Here is a 19,331-nt window from a genome sequence, read left to right as displayed (position 1 = left end):
CTATACATTCGAAGGAGGAGGAAGGCAGCCAACTTGGACTGGAGGTGAAACTGATCCTCGCGGTCAAAAAGCAAAAGCGCAACGTCAGTGTCAGGGGCATTATGCGCCATGACGGACCGCAGCCGGCAGTCGCTGTGACGTCCGCAGAATATGCGCTCGGGGAAAGTACACATGGCAACAAAAACGACGTCCGATTCGGGGGAGCAAGACGAGGCTGGTGCGAGTGCGCGTCCCGCAGCAATGAGCCAGGGTATAGCGTGGATTAACGAACGGCCGCTCACGTCCCAGACGCTACATAGCCGCCCCCGTTCTCTCCTATCCGCCCCAGCCTTCACGGTAGACGCAGAGTGGCGTGTATGCGGACGGCGACGTCGGGCGCGAAATCGCAACAAGCGCGCGGCGGGAGAGGCAAAGAAAGCGTGAAAGACAGCGCGCGGCATCAGCGCAGCACGGAGAACGACGCCACCGTTCCTGGGTGTACTACCGCAGAGCCACAATTTTAGGCAGCCAGCTAGCGTCTTTTTCACGCTGTAGGCAACTGTCACGTGAACTGTTCAGTATACCCAAACCGCACTCAACACATTATCTCTCTACGGAGCTTAGTCAAATTCGCTTATATTATATTTCATTTCGCAAATTATTCTTCAACCGAGTCCCCGATACTTACAGCGTCATACTGCATTTGAGATTGTACCCTCGAAAAAAAAAAAAAAGCGCCGTATTGCACAACCCACCATCGCATGGAAACATCGTCAAAACTTCAATTTCGATGCGATATTTACACCCCATATTTTTAAAATTCCCAGACAGCTTTCTATAGCCTTATTTTATTTTTTCCATATCACCGCCTTACAGCATACAGCGCGAACGTTTCCCGCAACTGGGTCACGTGGAAGGGCTGACACAACACATGCGCGACTAAGAACTCGGCAAGTTCAGCAACGAACAGCTTTTCAATCACCAATAGCACGTGTGACACCAGTATTACACACACACACATTTGCCCGCTGTTGCCTGTTCAGGTTTCCCAGCACATCTATATACTCCAAGCGCGGCCTTCCTGCAGGCGACTGAAGTCGACGCCCGTATACTATAGCCGCGCAAACACGGCACCACCCAAAATCCTCCGGAGAGTGAGCGAGAGGGTGCTGCGCGGCTTCTTGGGATGTCACAGTGTGGGAAGGTGCGTAGGCCGAAGCTTCAGGACGCCACACTCCGCGCGGGTGTCTTTTTATAAACAACAGCGAGCCGCGACTAATTGCCGCGCCGGGGAAACCGCGATCCCAGCACGAGGCAGGAACTGCGGTGTCTCGGCCATCCTCTTTCCGGTCCTATCGCTTACACGCGAGGGCCCCGCGGCCGCGTGAGGCCCCGGCCGAATGATGGCGTGCACGTTACATTTCCCACAGAGTTCCTGTATAGGCTACCTTTTCCCTAAAGGGAGCCTATACAGTAACTATAATTTACTATGGTGTTCCTTAATATAGCATATAAAGGGCCACTAAGTGATAAAGGAACTCTCATTAAAACAGCGGCCCCCTATACATGTCAAACGCAGCGAACACCAGACTAAAACGGGGGACATTTAACCTCATGCTCATGCAGCCAACAGTATACAGTCGTTATAGCCGGTCCAACTGTTGGCACACATTCGATTGTGTAGTCACCTGGGGGCGGTATTCACAAGGCTTTTCTTTCGTAAGCGATCTCAGCCATTCATTGGCTGCAGCCGCCTTGGCTAATAATATCTCCATGCATCAGGACTGGCTGGAATTTTCTCACAAATCTAGCGTAAAAGCTTTCTGCGAATACGGGCCCGGATTCGCGAAAGCAGCCACGCTGTGTAATCTTGAAATATGCTGGACTGACATCTAGGCGCGGTATACACAGCCAGAAACAATGCGACAGTCGTCATTGGCGACAAAACACGCAACCACAATCAGAGCGGCTGTTTCTTTTTTCTGTCTTGTTTTTTTTTTTTTCAATTTTGTTTCCTTTCACACCGATTCCAATTTCGCCAGTTTGCAATAAAGGGTCCGCATTTACAAAAAAACATTCTTACGCTAAAACTGCATATTTCAGCCAATGGCGATGTTGGACATAATTATTAGTGTAGGCGGCCGGCCAATGACAAAGCACAACGCGAACTAAAAGCTTAGTGAATTCGGCTACAGATTCACATCTGCAGATGTCAGTTGAATCGCAGGAAGCGCAAAAGGCTCACAAATGAAATCGGCTACGGTAAAATATGTAGTCTGTCGCTTACGCGGATTATATGCGTGCGAGTGAAGATATGTAGATGTGGGGAGTCTAGGCCATCTGGCGGCATACATTTGAGGCATTCGTATACATACTGTCACCGTCCTTTTGTGACACTGCTCTTCTCGTGAAATAACAAGAAGTTTGCGCAAAGAACGTAGCAGCGACGCACGTAACACTGGATGACGCGCTCGGCTACGAGCCGAACTTTGAAACCACACAGACCAGCAAATTTGGGAAACACATTATAGACCCGATTTTAAATGACAGCCATCTTTTGGGCAAAAATGAAGGAGATTGTCTGAGTGCGGCCAGAATTTTGATACGTCAACCGCTACATACGACAACGCATCTCCCTTCCTGTAAAGTCGTCTAAGGTGGGCGTATAGTAATGCATGGCTTGAATGCTGCTGTGGTAACTGATATCTTTCTCGTCTTAAAGCATTTACCCCCCCCCCCCCCCCCCCTTTCACAACAGCAACATAAAATAGGAGCTATAGCGCAGGCTGGTGTCGTAGAAAAGAGATAGCCCAACTATAGGACTATGTTGCAGAAGTACTCTGTTGCGGACTAGGTGGTACATAGTGAAGTTTTGTAACGCACTGCTCACAATGCATAAGAAGAGACGAGAGAGAAAGAGAGAGAAATAGAACAAAGCGAAATAACCTGTTCTCTTTCTTATATTCTTATCGTACTTTACCCAGTATGCAAAAGAAAAAAAAAGTTTAGTATCAGCCAACTAGTCTGCAGCAGGTTAGTACAGCTAGACTCGAACATTTCGCGACACCTACGTAAATTCGTAAATAGCCAGGCTACCAAGCGTTCGCCTTAGAGCGCCGACACCAAGTCTCAAACCACTCTCTCACTCATTTTAACGTAACAGCGATTCGGGCGATTCAATGCCTAATAAGCGAAGAATGAGGCACGAAGCTTAGACACAACCGCTCGTGCACGCCCAGAAATCAACGAACCGCGCGAGAGCGCACCGTCGACGCAACGGCCCAGACAGAAGAGAACGAAAGCGTGCATCAAGTCGAAAGAGAAGGCCTCCTCTCAATCATATCCACGAAGGAGGAGGAGGAGGGCAGCGCTAAACGACAGCAGCGCCGGGATCGCCGACATCTCCCCCAGCCACCTTTAAAATCGCAAAGAAATGCAACGCGTGGAGTTGCACCGCCGTCGTCGGAGCCTTCCTCCATTCCTTGCTACCCATGTCGGGAGACTGCGACCTCGCCCTCCACTTTCGCCGGCAAAAGGAGCGACGCGCCCGCGCTTTAACCTCGGGTCTAAGTTACGGCACGGTCCGATTGGCGCCAGCTGTGGCGCTCAATGAGCCGAGCTCGGCACGAAGCTCGGTGACACGATGCGGCTATCGGGTTTCGGCGCGTTTCCGTCAGGCCAAGCCGACGAACGTACGCCGCGACAAAACCAGCGGACGGAAGCTTCACTGAAACCATGAAAAGAGGCAGCCTTCGCCGACCCGAGTAATGGGGCTGAGAGGCGATGTATATGCGTACGCGCGTTTGGCGAGCGTATACTGTGCAGCAGTGGAACTAAGGTCCTTCAGGTGACGGCGGCCAAGCTATATCGTATACGGTGTGCTTCGGTTGAGGTGTTTAAAATGCTTAAAGATTGGTTAGACGGGCGAGATATTCGAGTGATTCCGCGCTGCCGTAAACATTTGCGTTAGGACGTACAAAACTCCACGAAATTTGTTATCACACAGCTAGTTAACCGAGTACGCAATTGCGTAAGCACCATATTCCTACCTTGTCTCAGTAAAAAAAAATTAATAAAAACACGCTGAAACAAAGGCGTGCGTTGAAAATATAAACTCGGCTTCGATTAAGGAGTTAGCAATCTCGTATAAAGGTTTCGTTGAAATACATAAATTTATGACCACCCTTTGACCGGTGCAGCTTTGAAAGAAATTGAGAAATGACAAATGACATGAAGCGCTGTGCCGACACGTGTCAAACCTGATTGGCTATCTTGTGTTAGGTGATCAGGCAAGCAGCCTCTTTATAGTTCGTTGTCTGCGGAACAAAGCAGTTCTGCGTCTGCCCTCGGACTGGCTCTGCCACTCTGTCACCCGCTACAACAACCGGTCCTTATTTGAACATACCTATAGCTGCATCAGCTGCGTTGCTTTGCTGATGAAGCCAAAAAGTTTGAACTATAGTAACACTTGCACGAATTAAGCGGTTTCAAAATGCGTAGAAAACACACAGGCATAATACAATACTTCTGAGATGTTTGACCAAAATTTCGAATTATCCGAGATCGGACTCACTCAAGTGGAGTTGGAGGTCATTTACAAAAGTAACTAATAAGAACAAGGGTGTAAATGTTTCAATATGCGTCTCTTTTGATTGTTACAATGTCCCTTGAGGATTTAAAGAAGAAAGAATATGAGGAGGGGCGGCAGGGGGTTTTATTTTCAAGCTGTCACGTTTGCGCATGCCGAGTTACACTAACATAGCACATGCGCCGACTGCTGAAGCGGTCCTATTTAGCATACGCACGACAGCGACTTCAGAAGAAAGAGGCGGCCGAACAATGGACTTGAGACAGCTCCTGCGAGTCTCATGATGGCATACTTTGCGTAACAACGTTCGTAGCAACCAATAACACGGGCGCGCTTGGAGTCTCGATCGTCCACTCTCTTTCCAGGTGCAGTCTGGACGCCTTGCGAACAGTGTTCGCATGAGGCAGACAGACGTCACACGTATCACGCGCCGCAGCGAGAAAGAGATAACGCGGCGACGTTACGACGCTAGATCGCCGCGTGCTTCGCGCATGCCTACTTACAGCCCTCCGTCTTAAACGCGCTCTCCACGCCTCCTGTATTCTCTTCCCCCTACAGTTGAACTACACAGCAAACATGAAGAGAACACGCTCCCTCCTCCCTCCCATTCACTCTCTCATGAAAAAAAGTCGCAGTTTCGCCCGAAAGACGAAGTATCAATTGCGATATCAAATTAGTAGAGAGCTATACGAAGTAAGGATAGTAGTTTTATCGGCTGTATCAAATTGGACACATTCGCTTACTAATTGAACTTAACAAGCATGGTGTCAGCGCGCACAAGCAAACATGATCACACTCGATGACCGCAGAAAATAGCTGTCAAAACGCTGGCGTGAGCAAGCGCGGCCGCAGCAGCGAGCTAAGGTTCGAGCACAGCGCATACAAAGGTAGGAGCCGTGTGCAGATCGCTTTCAAGATACGGTGCCCGCGACCGCCCGCAGCCGCGCAAAGTACAAGTACGCAGTTGCTGGCAGAGTAGAAACCGCACCCCCTCCCTCCCCCGCTGCCTTCCCACTTTCCTCCGTTTGCGCGCGAGATTGAGTCGCCAGTTGCCCTTTCACGCGGTCGCAAGATAAGCAGTTGGTGCCGCAGCACAACGTCGCCCCGCTCCCTCCCTTCCATCCCCCCACGGCCTTTCGCGCGAGGGAAGACGTCGCGTTTGCTCTCCGCCGTGCGTTCGCTCTCCGTGAAAGTGCGCGTCCCTCGCGCGCGTTCACTCGCACATACAGCCATACGGCGCGCGGCGACGACTTTATCGCCCTTGAACTTTATACGGAACCTCACGGCGACGGCGACTACCACCGTGAGGTTGCAGTGTCCGTATAATTGCTATCGCAAAAAACACACAAATAAACAGGCAGCGACGTTGTATGACAGTAACTTCCGCTTTTGTGGGGGCCCTTACAAGAGCACTGTACAACGTTTCTTGAACTTTTCTTCTGAAGAGTATGAAATGTCGTTTTATAACGAGTTTATGAGAACTCGAATTATTATGACGGCTGGCAGCTTTCGCGTATTCCTCCGAATTTAAAGTCTTTACATCCGCGTTCAGTTAGGAAAGCGTGCATTAACTGCATGCGAACGAGTGGTCTTTGACACAGTTGCGGTGTTTTGCCTGATGATACACTGCGAATAACGGGATGGTGGGATCCCGCAAATTCATAGCGGTAATAGACAAACGTTGCACTATTGATATTTCCGAAACAGCGCTCTTGCTTCGGTACGTATTCTATCGCCGGCCGTTGTTTCATGCTGTTTTTGCGGTTACTGGTTAGAGAAACCTGACAGCATGACCAATCGCTAAGATGCTCAAAAAAAAAATGTAGCAGTAACAATACGCTCTACACTATAGCTCGCTTGGAGAATTACCGAGCTTTCGACGCAAAAATTGTCAATATTGCGTGCCCGCGTTCTAAATATATACTACCTGCAAAAAGTAACGCTAAATAGAAGGTTAATCACGCGTACTATTTTACTTAGCAAAGGCGGGGACAATTAAAGAACTAACGTGGCAAATTGTGACAATGACTACGTCCCATGAAATATATCGATCGCGCCCTGCTGACAAGCGATGACTGTCCAAACGGCCTCCTTGGACGAGCGCCGAGCAATGTCGCAACGACAGACGGCGGCAGCTTCTTTCGTATCCTCCACTGCACACCCGTCAACGAGTCCTTCGACTGCCACGACAGAGAGTTAGGGCGGCATACGCAATCCCACGAAACACTCTCAAAGGTGCCATTATATACAGGGTGTTTCAGCGAACACTTTCAAAATTTATTTAAGGTTGCCTGTGGCAGATAGCCCGATTCTAGCTAATGCGCTGGTCTACTCGAAGAGGCGCACATTACTTGCACAAAAAATTGAAATGCATAACTGAGTAATTAACAGAAATTCACTAATTAGGTTTTTAACTAATTACCTGATGACCTATATTGCAATTTACAAATTGTAGCCATGGAGTTCACAAGGCGGATCCACTTGGAACGGTTTCTCGGGATAACGCCAGTTTCGAGATATTAATTCCCGAACTTTGCGTAGAAATACATTGGCGTTCCAGTTAATTTTGTTCTTCAATACATAAAGCGACGTGTTGTTAAGAACTTAGCTGGAACGCGAATGCATTTCCCCGCAAAGTTCGGGAATTAATAGACAGTTTTAGTTTAGCGTGGTTACCGGAATAGCGGGCGTACGGGAATAGCGTGATCGAAGTGCGCATGCGCAGAACGCTAACCGACCCATACCGTTTACCGTGCGCACGCTATAGACAGTTTTAGTTTAGCGTTTTTACGCTCCGCTTAGCTGCTGAGCGGAGCGGAAGCACGAATGCGCATGCGCTCTCCGCTTAGCCGCAAGCGGGCTAGCGGAGCGAGAATCACGGTCCGCTTACAAGCTGCCTAAGCGGAGCGGGGAGTGTTGCTGCCGTCTTTCGCTAGCGAGGGTGGGCGATGCACGCGCCATCTCTCGCGCGTGCATCAAAGCACCTTGCATCGAGGCACCAGTCGTGCGAGCGCGAATAACTTGTGTAATACAGCTCCAACTGGTTCTTTAAGTAAATAAAGTGAACAGCACAGCTAACAAAAACGTCGCCAGCGCATTGGCGTCACAAAAGATTGGATTGGATTCGAAATGCAACCTCGCTGGCTATCACGTGTCGTTCACCAAGTCGACGCTTCATTTTCCAGTCGTTAAAATGGACCGGTTACGCATTACAAGCACCCGTCTAGATACTTCATGAATACATAAGTTATATATATTCGTTTTACTTTGTAAAAGTCACAAAACGGTTTTTTTTTATTTTGTTTCACTACGCTGGATTTGGCCAGAGGGTGCTGCAACTACGAAAGGTCCGCTCCGCTACGCTACACGCATAACTAAAACGTGAAAAACCGCCGCTCCGCTGTAGCTTAGCGGGGCAACTCGCAGCGGAGCGGACCGTAAAGACGCTCAACAAGTTAACGTTACCGTGTTAGCGTGGTGTACGTAGTGTACGTAAAACATGGCGGCGGTCCCGGTCGCCCGCTTCGAACTGAATTTGGCGTTGTTTTTGTAGAATTCACTTCGTTCGTAGCAAATGACTGCGTAAACGGCTTTTGCTTAGTCTCATGCCGCTTCGCCGAGAGAGTGTTATGGCTAATCTTGAGGAATTTTCGAGATCGCTTCTCGTTTCGAACGCGCCTAAGCCTAACAAGAGAAATTTTTTTCTGAGATGCGAGCGCCATCTGTCGCTAAAGTCGGGAGATAGGCGCGACGACGGCATATGGCCTCTGAGATAGGAGGATTTCGGAGGCTATGGTAGACAGCTTGTACTGCTTGTCTGTTTCGTTGCAGATCGACGGACATGTGAACTAAAAATACAACGCGCTCCTGGCTTCCATTGCGCTGCCTCTCACACTTTCCGGACGCACACACACATAGACTAAGGTGCCCTATGTATGCGAAATCAAAGCGTAATGGAATAGTGTCCCGCAGGTAAACTACGCTATCACGCTATACTAAAACTCTCTTTCTGCAAAGTTCGTTTGCGGAACGGTAACGCTATTTCCCGTAGCCCCGCTATTACGCTAACGCTAAACTAAAACTGTCTAATATCTCGTAACTGGTGTCATCCCGAGAAACCGTTTCAAGTGGATCCGCCTTGCGAACTCCACGGCTACAATTTGTAAATTGCAATATGGGCCATCAGGTAATTAGTTAAAAACTTAATTAGTGAATTTCTGTTAATTATTCAATTATGCATTTCAATTTCTTGTGCAAGTAATGTCCGCCTCTTCGAGTAGACCAGCTCATTAACTAGAATTGTGCTATCTGCTACAGGCAACCTTTAAGAATTTTTTTAAGTGTTCGCTGAAACGCCCTGTATACTGTAAGAAGCTATAGGTCGTATGCAACATGTGCAGCCAGTGTCACGCTTAATGGGAACACTTAGCGAATATTCCAGTGGAATTTGCACAATTCATTTCTTTTTTCCGTTTCTTTTTTTCTTTTTTTTTTTTTCTAGAAGAATGGAAGACGTGAAATACTATAGACCACCGAAAGCCGCGTAAAAAGAAGGAAGAAAAGGCGGGAGGGAGGGTTAGGGTATAGGCAGGTACCTCCTTTCCTGCGCCCACCAGTTAGCTGAACACGTTTCACCTGTACAACATATTCTGACCACTTATTCTGGCCAACATATTCTGGCCAGATTCCGGTCACTGTGCAGTGGTGAGCGTTGCATATGACCGTATAGCCCAATCGACTATAGTACTTGGGAGCTCATGCAGACCCAGTGCTGACAACGACGACTTTCTCGCACGCGAACGACGAAGGGGTGAAGGGGAGACCGCGTCTGGTGGATATATATACACAATACCACCACGGAACGTTAGAAAGTGCGCTGCGGCAAAGCCCGGCGTGACGCCGCTTTTCAAAAAACGCCGCACGAAACCGCACCGACGAAAAGTATGCGCGTTATGTGTGTTTGCCTTTCAGCGCGTCTTCTCTTTCGCTCTCGTCTTCCGTCTACATACGCGCCAGCACTTTGGGCGCGGGACTTGAGGGAGCGCAGAGAACGAACGCGTCTTGACGACTGCCAAAGAACTGTCGCTCCGCCTCCACGGTCCTCCCCGCTCACTCGCGACTCAAAACGCTTTGCTCTCGAAAGGCTGCAGGCAGCACGTGCGAGCTGCGCCTGCAGTCCTCGCACTAAATCGGTGCATCGCTCCGAAAGCAGCAGCCGCGGAGTATAAGAGGAAATCAAAGTTCGTATGATCGTATAAGGACTCTTAATTATTCTCAGATTCCAGCCGTTTCTGATCAGGCTTGCGCGGTGACCGATACTGCGGGGAAAGCGGCGTGCGACCAATGACAAAAGGCAAGGACAACAGGAAATGAAGAGGACCCTTACAAAGAACGGCACAATGAACAGAAATCGCAGGGCGGTTCGCGCAGTTACGTGCAGAACGGGTTGCAAACGACGGGTATACCGTATACGCTACGGTCGCCACATCCCCGGGCATCGCGATTGGCCAGCGTATACAAAGACGCCCACAAATAAGGGACCGACTCCCCTACAATTATATCTCAAACAAGACGACAGCGCATGCAGAGAAAGGTCTGCGACAAGAGACCCGAAACGCAACATGGAGGGCGGCCGTGCAAGGAGCGAGATACAGGAGACGGTAATGGGAGAACCAGCACTTTACTACAAGGACGCGAACTAGAGACACAAAGTATATACATGCCCCGCCAAGATGGTAACGAGATGGGGTACGCAACAGGCATGGAGGCAGAAAGCATAGAGTACACGTTTGTTACGAGGATGGAAACGGGGAGTATACACGTTACAGGTATACGGATATACAGAGCACGCGCAGACGGCGGTTTCGAGTATTGAAAACGCAGTAATCTGAACGGAAATTTCCTACCGTCATCGCAGGAGGAGCATATTCTTTGAATAAAGAGAAGGTGCATGTCCTTTTCTTCTTTTCTCTCAGGCGTATAGCTTTCACGACTATGCACGGTTTTAGCGAGAACGGAGGATAAGCAGCGCGTTCCTTATTTATCTCCAGCGTGGCTCGTTATTCAACCCGACTCTTTACGCATTCAAGGCTCCCGCGTTCTTCCTCTCCTCCCAGGGGCCGTCGCGTTCTTAAAAAGGCGCAGCCGCCGCCGCCGCAGCCTTTTCTCGCTCTCTCCGCACAGGCCTGTTTACCCGCGCCTCTTTGCGAGTGCCACAGCTAGCTGCACAGAGTATAGCGCACGCGCGACTCGTCTCTGCCACAGAGACGAATAGTAGTCGCGCGACGTGCGTAAACAGAACGAGCGGCGGGCAGCATCCGCCAACTCAGGAGCAGCTTGACTGATGGCCGCGCGCCGGTGCAGGCCGCGGCCAGCGTTCGGGACGCGAGCACCCGAGGTTTTAACCAACCACTTAAGCCACTGGTTTACGACATGTGTATACTACACAACGAGCAGATAGACCCCCCTCTGTGCAGCACATTAGGCAACGCGGGGCCCACGCAAGAGGGTTTCTACGAGCGCAAGAAAAATGTTTCTGAAAAAAATTAACGGCGCGAAGGAATGCGCTCCAAAAGTCATAAATTAGAGAGCCTTTCTAGGAGGTCCCATAAACGAACTAAAAGGGCCGCATATATATAACGCGCCGCTACGCATAAACGGGAACAAACCGTTAATTTACCACTTCGTTATAGACCGTGTCTTCGATAAGAGTTTGGAAACCACTGTCGTATAGTCACGACAGTGTTTTCCAACGACAGTGGTAACCAACTGTCGTATAGTCATGCACTATATAGTATATAGAAACTCTGTGAAACCTGCGTTGTTCGAAATTCCCAGGAATTTTGTCCATGAACTCCCCAAAGCTTCAAATCCCAAAGCCTGCTACGGAAGCCACGGAAAAGGGCACGACACATGAACTTCAGCACGCGGAGTGATTACGACACTGAAAAATAGTCCCTTGGTATAGCATATGTCACATTTTGGGATAGTATAAGAAATCATAATATATACAGAACTAGGTCCGTATTTTGTAGCGATGCCTTTCCGATGCTAATGCCTTTTCGTGCTTTTCGCGCTTGGTCAGTGGTCAGAGCGAAGGTCAGCTCACGTTATCAACGGGATCAGCCGGACATGAGCGATGGATAAGACTAGCATAGAATAAAGCATAACGCATCGCTACAAAATAGCGGCCCTGCAGTGTCCGTATCAAACTTGCGAACTATGTGTTTCCTGTGCCTTGCCTAATTAAATGCGAACATTAAATTTTCTTCGATCGGCGGGAGACTTGTATCGGTACGCTAAGGAAATCTGGTTACCAACAATACCGTATACTATAGTGGTTGCACCGGATTTTTTAACCCACCATTTGCGAAACACCTTACGCTCAAATACAGATAGGTGCCTGTGTCCCTGCCTATAGGGTCTTATAGTTAATAACCGCATTTGATTCTTTGTCCCATACAAAGGCAATCAAGTGATCACAGCAGTCAGGAACCTGTTATGGGACGCATTACGATGGTTAGTGCTCCGGTAAAGCCACCAACTTTTCAAAGCAAGAAGCGCAGCGCATGCATTCATACTACAAAAGTGCTGGAAAAGGCCTTCACGGATCGCGCGTCGACATCGCAAGCATCTGGGCCGAGCGTACAGCTTCTCTACATTCTGTGGAGCGCAGTCACGTCGAATGTCACGCCATGCTTGTTGTTCTCAGAGGCAACGATCCTGACATCGTGCAAAACTAAAAAGCCGCCGTTCTGCATGCCCGGCACGGCTCAAACAGCAACTGCATCGGCCGCGCACAAAACGCTCGCCACTGAAGGGTATTCACGCACTGCACCGCATGGCAGATCGCGGTGAGCCGTCAACGCTCATAGCTTCGAGCCTGCAGCCAAAGCGGCAGGGTCGCATCGCGGCTGCCGCGTCTGTATGCGCGCCATGGTGACGGCGGCGGCGCGACGACGCCCGGCGCGCGCCGTAAATCTCGTTGCTTGCGCGCGGAGCTCGCACTCGGCGCCGCGACAGAAAGGCGCGCCCCTTAAATCAACGCCTACAGTATGCGTGCACCCTCCTCCCACCCCCCTTACAACCCCTACGTTCTTCCCAAAAGGCCCAACCGCAACCTAAGTACGGGAGAGGGATTCGGCTAGGAAAGAGAAGCTTGCCGGTTGCCTGCGTGGTGTCATGGCTCCCACAGCCCTGCAGCATTCGCGCGGCTGTGCCTCGGGAGGCCGCAAACTATACGTTACACTATTTGAGGAACGTAACAGCTGCCGTTGGAGCGACACTACCTTTCTTTCTATTTTTTTTCTTCTTACAGACGCGTGCCTAGCTTCAGATATTTGCGCGAATGCCGAATAAAGAAAGCGTTCATATATATACCTTTCGGCTGCGAAACAAAATAAGAAGTGTGACTTGAGTGTCGCGTAAATCGGTGCCAAATAACTACAGCAAGCCATCGGGCGCGATCGGGTTGCGTGGTTACTTACCGATTTATAGAGGAAACTGCGGTTTAATAAGGCGCTGCCTAGGCTCGCAACAATGCCTTAATAAATGACAGACGAGTCCGATATAGTCCGACCAGTTGAAGCCTACACGGTCCTATGGACCATTTTAATTTCGGCGAATGAACAGTGCGGCCACCAGCCGTGTCAAGCCGTATAAAAGCGTGTCCTCGTCAGATCACCGAGGCAGCTCGTTACAATTAATCTTTCAGAAAGAGACCGCCTCGAAGCGCTAAGCGACGATGGCTCCTCTATAGTACTGCCGCCAAATAGTTTACTTGAAAGCCGTGATCAAGAAGTTAGAGTGCCTACGACAAAGTATTCCTCCAACATACATTTCCCGTCAGGCCGTTCGTCAACACAAAGGCGGCACACGATCGACTCCGAGGGTACGTGCACCACGTGCAATTGTTAAGAACTAGCATTGCGACACACACACACACACACACACACACACACACACACACACACACACACACACACACACACACACACACACACACACACACACACACACACACACACACACACACACACACACACACACACACACACACACACACACCACACACACACACACACACACACACACACACACACACACACACACACACACACACACACACACACACACACACACACACACACACACTGTATATATATATACATTAAGAATCCAACGAACAAAGACACCAAGGAGAACATAGGGGAAATTACTTGTACTTTCTAATTGAATTAAAGAAATGATAAATTAATGGACACGAAAAATTGATGAATATACAACTGGCCGCAGGTGGGGAACGATCCCACGTCTTCGCATAACGCGTGCGATGCTCTTGCCATTGAGCTACCGCGGCGCCGTTTTCCCATCCACTTTCTGTGGTATTTGTTTTTACTACTCGAAATAACTCTGGGAGTGTTAGCCAGCGCCACCACTCACAAAGCTTGGCGGCGGATGTGGAACATCCTTTCTGCCGCAAGCGTCACGAGTACTCAGGCAATCATTTATACAACGGCCAGTTTGGCCGATGTATACTTTGCCACAGTCTTAAAGGAATCCTATACACGACACCAACGGAACATTTCTTAAAAAAAAAAAATCACTTTGTGTGATTCTTTAGACACTCCGGCCGTTGTATAAATGATCGCCTACGAGAGCATGCACTATCAATCAAGAATGGGACAGGTTCGCATTTGCCTCATCACTGCAAAGTGTGCACGTGTGAACCTTTGTTGGGAAACGCATGCATATTACGCGAAAGTAAGGATACGGTGGCAGGGGAACTAGCAGAGGCGATGTATATAAGAAAGTTTGGTGACCGGTGTATTAGCGTCCCGCCGTTCTCTCTTTACGAGAATGAGTTTAGTTTCCTTGCTGATAGGATGTGATTAGGCTTGGTGTCTATATTATGTGAACTCATTGTTTATGTTCTGAGAGTATATAAGTGAAGCATCGTGAAAAATAAAAACCAGTTACGAGTGTGCGCCAGTCCGCGTCTTTTAACCTGTCGTCCGTGTCTTATTTTTTGCGCCTAAAGACCATTTCTAGGCATGCCTTATCGCTGACGTCTTCGGTGAACGGAGGACGCGTGCTACTCTGGCGCCATCTCGTAGCCATCGTCGCCGCAGAGCCCGTCTTGCGCGGTATACTAGGCTTTCCTTTTCACGCTTTCGCCACAGCCTCCTCCTCCTCCGCTTCCCTCCTCGCGCTCTCTTAACTATCGCCGTCTTTCATCCCCCGCTGAGCTCCGCGTTCGCTCTTTCATGCTTCACTGTACTCGTTCGCTCGGTTACGACGAGGGCACCGACGCCTGCCGCAGGAACGGGCGCCTAAGAGCTACGATTTAAAACATGTCGGCGTGTGACCATATTGAGCTTAAAAATTAATAAGAAAACTCTGCACGTGTAGCTTACAACGAGGATGAGCGCTCCAAGAAACTCGCGCCGTCCATTCAGGTGCAAAAATTGCAGTCGTCACGTATGTCGCCAATACTGTCTGTGGTTTTGGCACGTAAAACCCCAGAAAGAAGAAGCCATAAGGTGGGACACAGCCTGCCAATTCAAAGTTTGCACAGTGCGAAAATATGCGAATACAAAGATATTTTTTATTCGAAGACACCCATTTCAGTTTCTCGTTACGAGCCCACAAAATGCAATCAGTGCACAGAAAATGGTGTGAAACTAGTTTTGGATGTTCTAACCTCGTATAAAAGTATTAAATGCGACTCATTTCTTGGCGAACATTTGCCACTTTGAGAGTATGTAGCCGCCTACGTCCTGGTGCTCTCATGGTCGTTTCGTTGACTTCATATGTACCATAATTAGCGTGGTATGACAACAGTGTATGACGAACATAAATGATAGCTCATGACATGAATGTCATGACATGCGTGTCATGTAGGTCATGAAACAGCCGCCTATGTCTCAGTGCTCTCATGGTCGTTTCGCTAACTTGGCATGTACCAAAATTGACATAGTATCACAAGAGTGTATGACGAACATAAATGATAGGTCACGACATGCGTGTCATGTAGGTTATGAAACAGCCGCCTACGCCTTGGTGCTCTCACGGTCGTTTCATTAACTTGGTAGGCTCCCCGCACACTGCTTCGCATAATATCGATTCCCACAGGGAGTGGGATCTGCCCGATTTTTTCTATGGTCAATTGAAATGTTCTTTCTTCAAGTTAAGTAATTCTGGCAATAAGAGAATACAGCATGCTCGCACGACATTCGACGATAACCGATGAAGCCACTGGTTTGCAAAAAATATGATGGGGAGAAGACAACCGGACTACTGAAAGAATGGCAGCTTGGGACAAGCAAATTAAGAATGCGAACCTTGTCCGCAAGTCTGGCCCTAACGTAATTAAATGCATGTGTACCAAAACTAAGCCTGAGAGCTTCTCAAGGAAAGAAATCATAATCATCGAGCGCGATTGGTGAAAGGTCTCAGCCCGTATAAGTTATACCCACCATCTATAAACTTCGCCAGAGGCTATGAGGAGGCAAACGTATGCTGAAAAACGCCTTAAAGCTGACGCAAATACCGCTTTCAAATTTGGCGCAACCTTTAGCTGCTCACAGGGCGGTATAGTGACGTCGTCGCTAGTATATGGACCATCAGGGCAAATCTAAGGAGAGTATTCCCCTCTGCATGCAATGACGTAAGCAGGAAGTGACCGTTACCGCCACTCGGCTAAGGTGGTGCGGGAAAACGTGATATTTTCGAAAAGCCCAAAGCAAATTCCACAATTCTGCATTTAACTAACCCAAGCTACGTATATCTGTTTTCTAACCGAGACCATTCAAACCGTCATCGAACTTGACATGCAATGCTCAGCCACATGTGCACGTAGTAAGTAACATATCCTGCAAAGCAGCTTTATTCAACATTCACGCCAACATATCGACGGTATTTGAGCATTAACGCGGCGGTTCTGTCGTTTGCGCATCAGAGTTCTTACAGCAGTCGAGTACTTACAAACAAAGAGGCGTTCTTGTATATATAGGGAAACAAGAATTCCTCAGAAGGACTGCCCCTTTACATTTTGAATTAGCTGCAATAAACCAAGGATTGGCGCATCCCTGACAAACAACGGTGTTTTGACAGAAGCAATAACGACTCAGTCTCACAAAAGCCAACGCAGTAACGGAAGAGGTGAAATTATGGAGTTGAGTTTTATCTGTTCTTCTTTCCTAAATCGGGGAGACTGGCATGCTACAGTTAACGAGAATTCTTTAACAAAAAAATTATACGAGCACGCCCCAACTTGACCAGCCGGCGATGGGAAGCGCTGTAATGTAACAATGATGTGACAAACAGACAAGCAAGCAAGCAAACAAAACAAGTGCAAGCCAGCTGCACTCACTTCGTGAAGCCAGGAAGATCTCGAGCGCGATGTTCTGCAGGAGGTAGCGCCTCGAAAAGATGGCCCGGATCTCGGAGAAATGCCACTTGCCATGCACATGGTCGCAGTACTTGATCGCCTGCGCACACAAATCAACGCCGAGGCACGTGTCAACGCGAGAGGGCTCTGCTGAAGTCAACACTGTGCAACACAGACACCATGGCACAGTCACAACAACGACATCGATACATCGGACGGCAATTCCCAGAAAGAAGGCAAAACACGATTATATATATCAATTAGTTTATTTCAATAAGGATATGCATTTCAAGTGACGCACATAACAAAGTTTTTAAGAGTTTTGCAAAAAAAAAAGAAATACCGATAATACGTTGGTACTGCTTTGAAAAAGCTGCGCCTGCTTCAAAAGGACGGTCGGACAAGGACTTACTTGTCCAGGTTAAGTACGTGAACGGCCCCGCACACACCCAGCGAAGATTAACACATAGCTAAAAGCATGATACATGTTTTGTGCACGGTGGTTCCTTAGCAAGACGTAGAATTATTTCTGAAGAAACAACCCTTGAGGCAGCGTTCGCGGCACTTCCGTTATTCTTGGCACTTTTCGAAGCACTGAAGTTATGGATACACCGAAGAAGAAAAAAATCGTGATGAGCACCTAAACATTAAGATGTAGATAATAATCAACTGCAACTTGTTTGCAGATCCATTGCAGGCGCCATGCATTAAAACTGCGACAAGTTCGTGTGTGTTCTCTCTGCTTGCGGTCACGCCAATGCTTCAAAATATCCCACATACGTCGCATATAAATTATTGTGCACGTAGGCAGAAAAATGCGCGTCCACGCCGCCACGATGCGCTAAGCGCTAAGGTACGATAGTAAGAAAAGCGGAACGATGGTGGCCAAGCCACCCAAGCAGAGAACAGAATGGCGATAAACAAAGCCCTCCCGTGAACCCGCGCACCTCACGTACGCGTGAGACACAATTCGTGGGCGCCGCCGAAGGGGGCTGTGATGCTGCGGCGGCCGCGCGTTTTCCCCAGTGACCGGTCGCAGATTGAAACGCGTTGCGAACAACCGCACCCCGCTCCGTCGCCCACGCAGCGCCGCAGAAGCGCGGCTGCCGAGTGATGCGCGGAGGAGGAAGGAGTCCGGCAATTTCCTAATCGCGGAGGGGCATCAATCAGCGCGAGCGGGCACGAGCACGTGCTCCGACAACGCGCGTACACCGCGCGCTTGCTCCTGGAAACGCGTCTTTGTAGCACAGCACGCAAACCGCGTGGGGAAGCGCGATTACATGTACTATATGACAGCCTCGGCCGAGCGCTCGGCGCCATGGCGGGGGAGCACAGCCCCGTCGTTCGGAATACACGTTCCGGACCGGTGGCCCGCCACTTCACGGCAGGCGTTAAAACGTATTCACCACCCGTATTCTGTACTTTCATTCCTACTACTCTTCATCACATACACTCCGTCCCTCTTCCGCCCGTCTGAAGCGTGTAACACGTCGCGGTGGCGTTATATTCTGTTGGAACCGCGCGCCACACACACAGTTTCGAGATGCGGCGGCCAGATCTGGCCCCGGGTATAGCGGAAGCTCTGCCTATCGCGCCCACAGCTCCGAACTTAGCACGCGACTCAGACGCGCGGTCTGCAGCGATTCAGCAGCCGCAAGCAGACGGGGATGTTGTACCCCGACGGACGCGTGCGTATAGTCCCGGGTTCGGGCTCGCGGGCCTTCATTAGGCACTCCATATGGGACGGCGGCAGCGACGATAGCAATCGTAACAGGAACCGGCGCAGCGCGTAATCGTTCCCGTTCATCGGCGCCCGTCGCGAGGTCTCGCGCCCCCCACCCGCCGGGCGGCGGAGCTGCTGGCACCGCTCCCTCGGCGGCGGTGTCCCGCGAGCGGTAGCTACGGTATACACACAGGGTGAGGCGCTGAGAGACTGTAGAATAGGCCCCACTCAGCGCCGCGTCCATCTCTCGAGTATGGCGCGTCGTGCGAATGAACGGCGCCGTACGGCACGCACTGCGATATGAACAATGTTCGCGTGTTCGCGTTCTCACGCGTGCGCGCAGCCGCGGAACGATGGAAAGAAGGAGAAAAAAAAAAGAATAAAGAACAACAACGACATGTAATAGTCTGGCAGGCAGCGGATGTTGGCGAAAACGTAAGCAGGCTTCGCACAGGGCTGCGCAGTCTGCAACGTCTGACTAAAATAAAAAGTGAGTATATGCATGCGCTATGCACCCGGAACGATATCGACGGCTCAAGAAGCCAGTCAGAAGGACATAAAAATTGCAGCCCTCTTCACGTCCGCACATCTCCTCAGAACTATACCATCTTCTAATGTAGAAATCTGGACATTCAGTTAGGTAACATTGG

The 19,331-nt window shown here is 49.6% G+C and overlaps 1 protein-coding gene across 2 annotated transcripts in view; it reads right to left on the bottom strand.

Moving 5' to 3' along the window:
• The window catches only part of LOC119450006 (neurobeachin), a 319,496-nt gene that overhangs the window by 48,329 nt on the left and 251,836 nt on the right, over window positions 1-19,331 (bottom strand). For both annotated transcript variants that reach the window (XM_037713337.2, XM_037713339.2), the window contains exon 38: window positions 16,941-17,058. In XM_037713337.2, the coding sequence (XP_037569265.1) occupies window positions 16,941-17,058 (118 nt within the window). The remainder of the gene's footprint in view (window positions 1-16,940; window positions 17,059-19,331) is intronic.

The sequence above is a fragment of the Dermacentor silvarum genome, chromosome 4 (genome assembly GCF_013339745.2).
Source record: "Dermacentor silvarum isolate Dsil-2018 chromosome 4, BIME_Dsil_1.4, whole genome shotgun sequence".
Taxonomy (NCBI): Eukaryota; Metazoa; Arthropoda; class Arachnida; order Ixodida; family Ixodidae; genus Dermacentor; species Dermacentor silvarum.
Note: the sequence above shows the minus strand (reverse complement) of the source record. Positions and strands in the feature narration are given on the sequence as shown.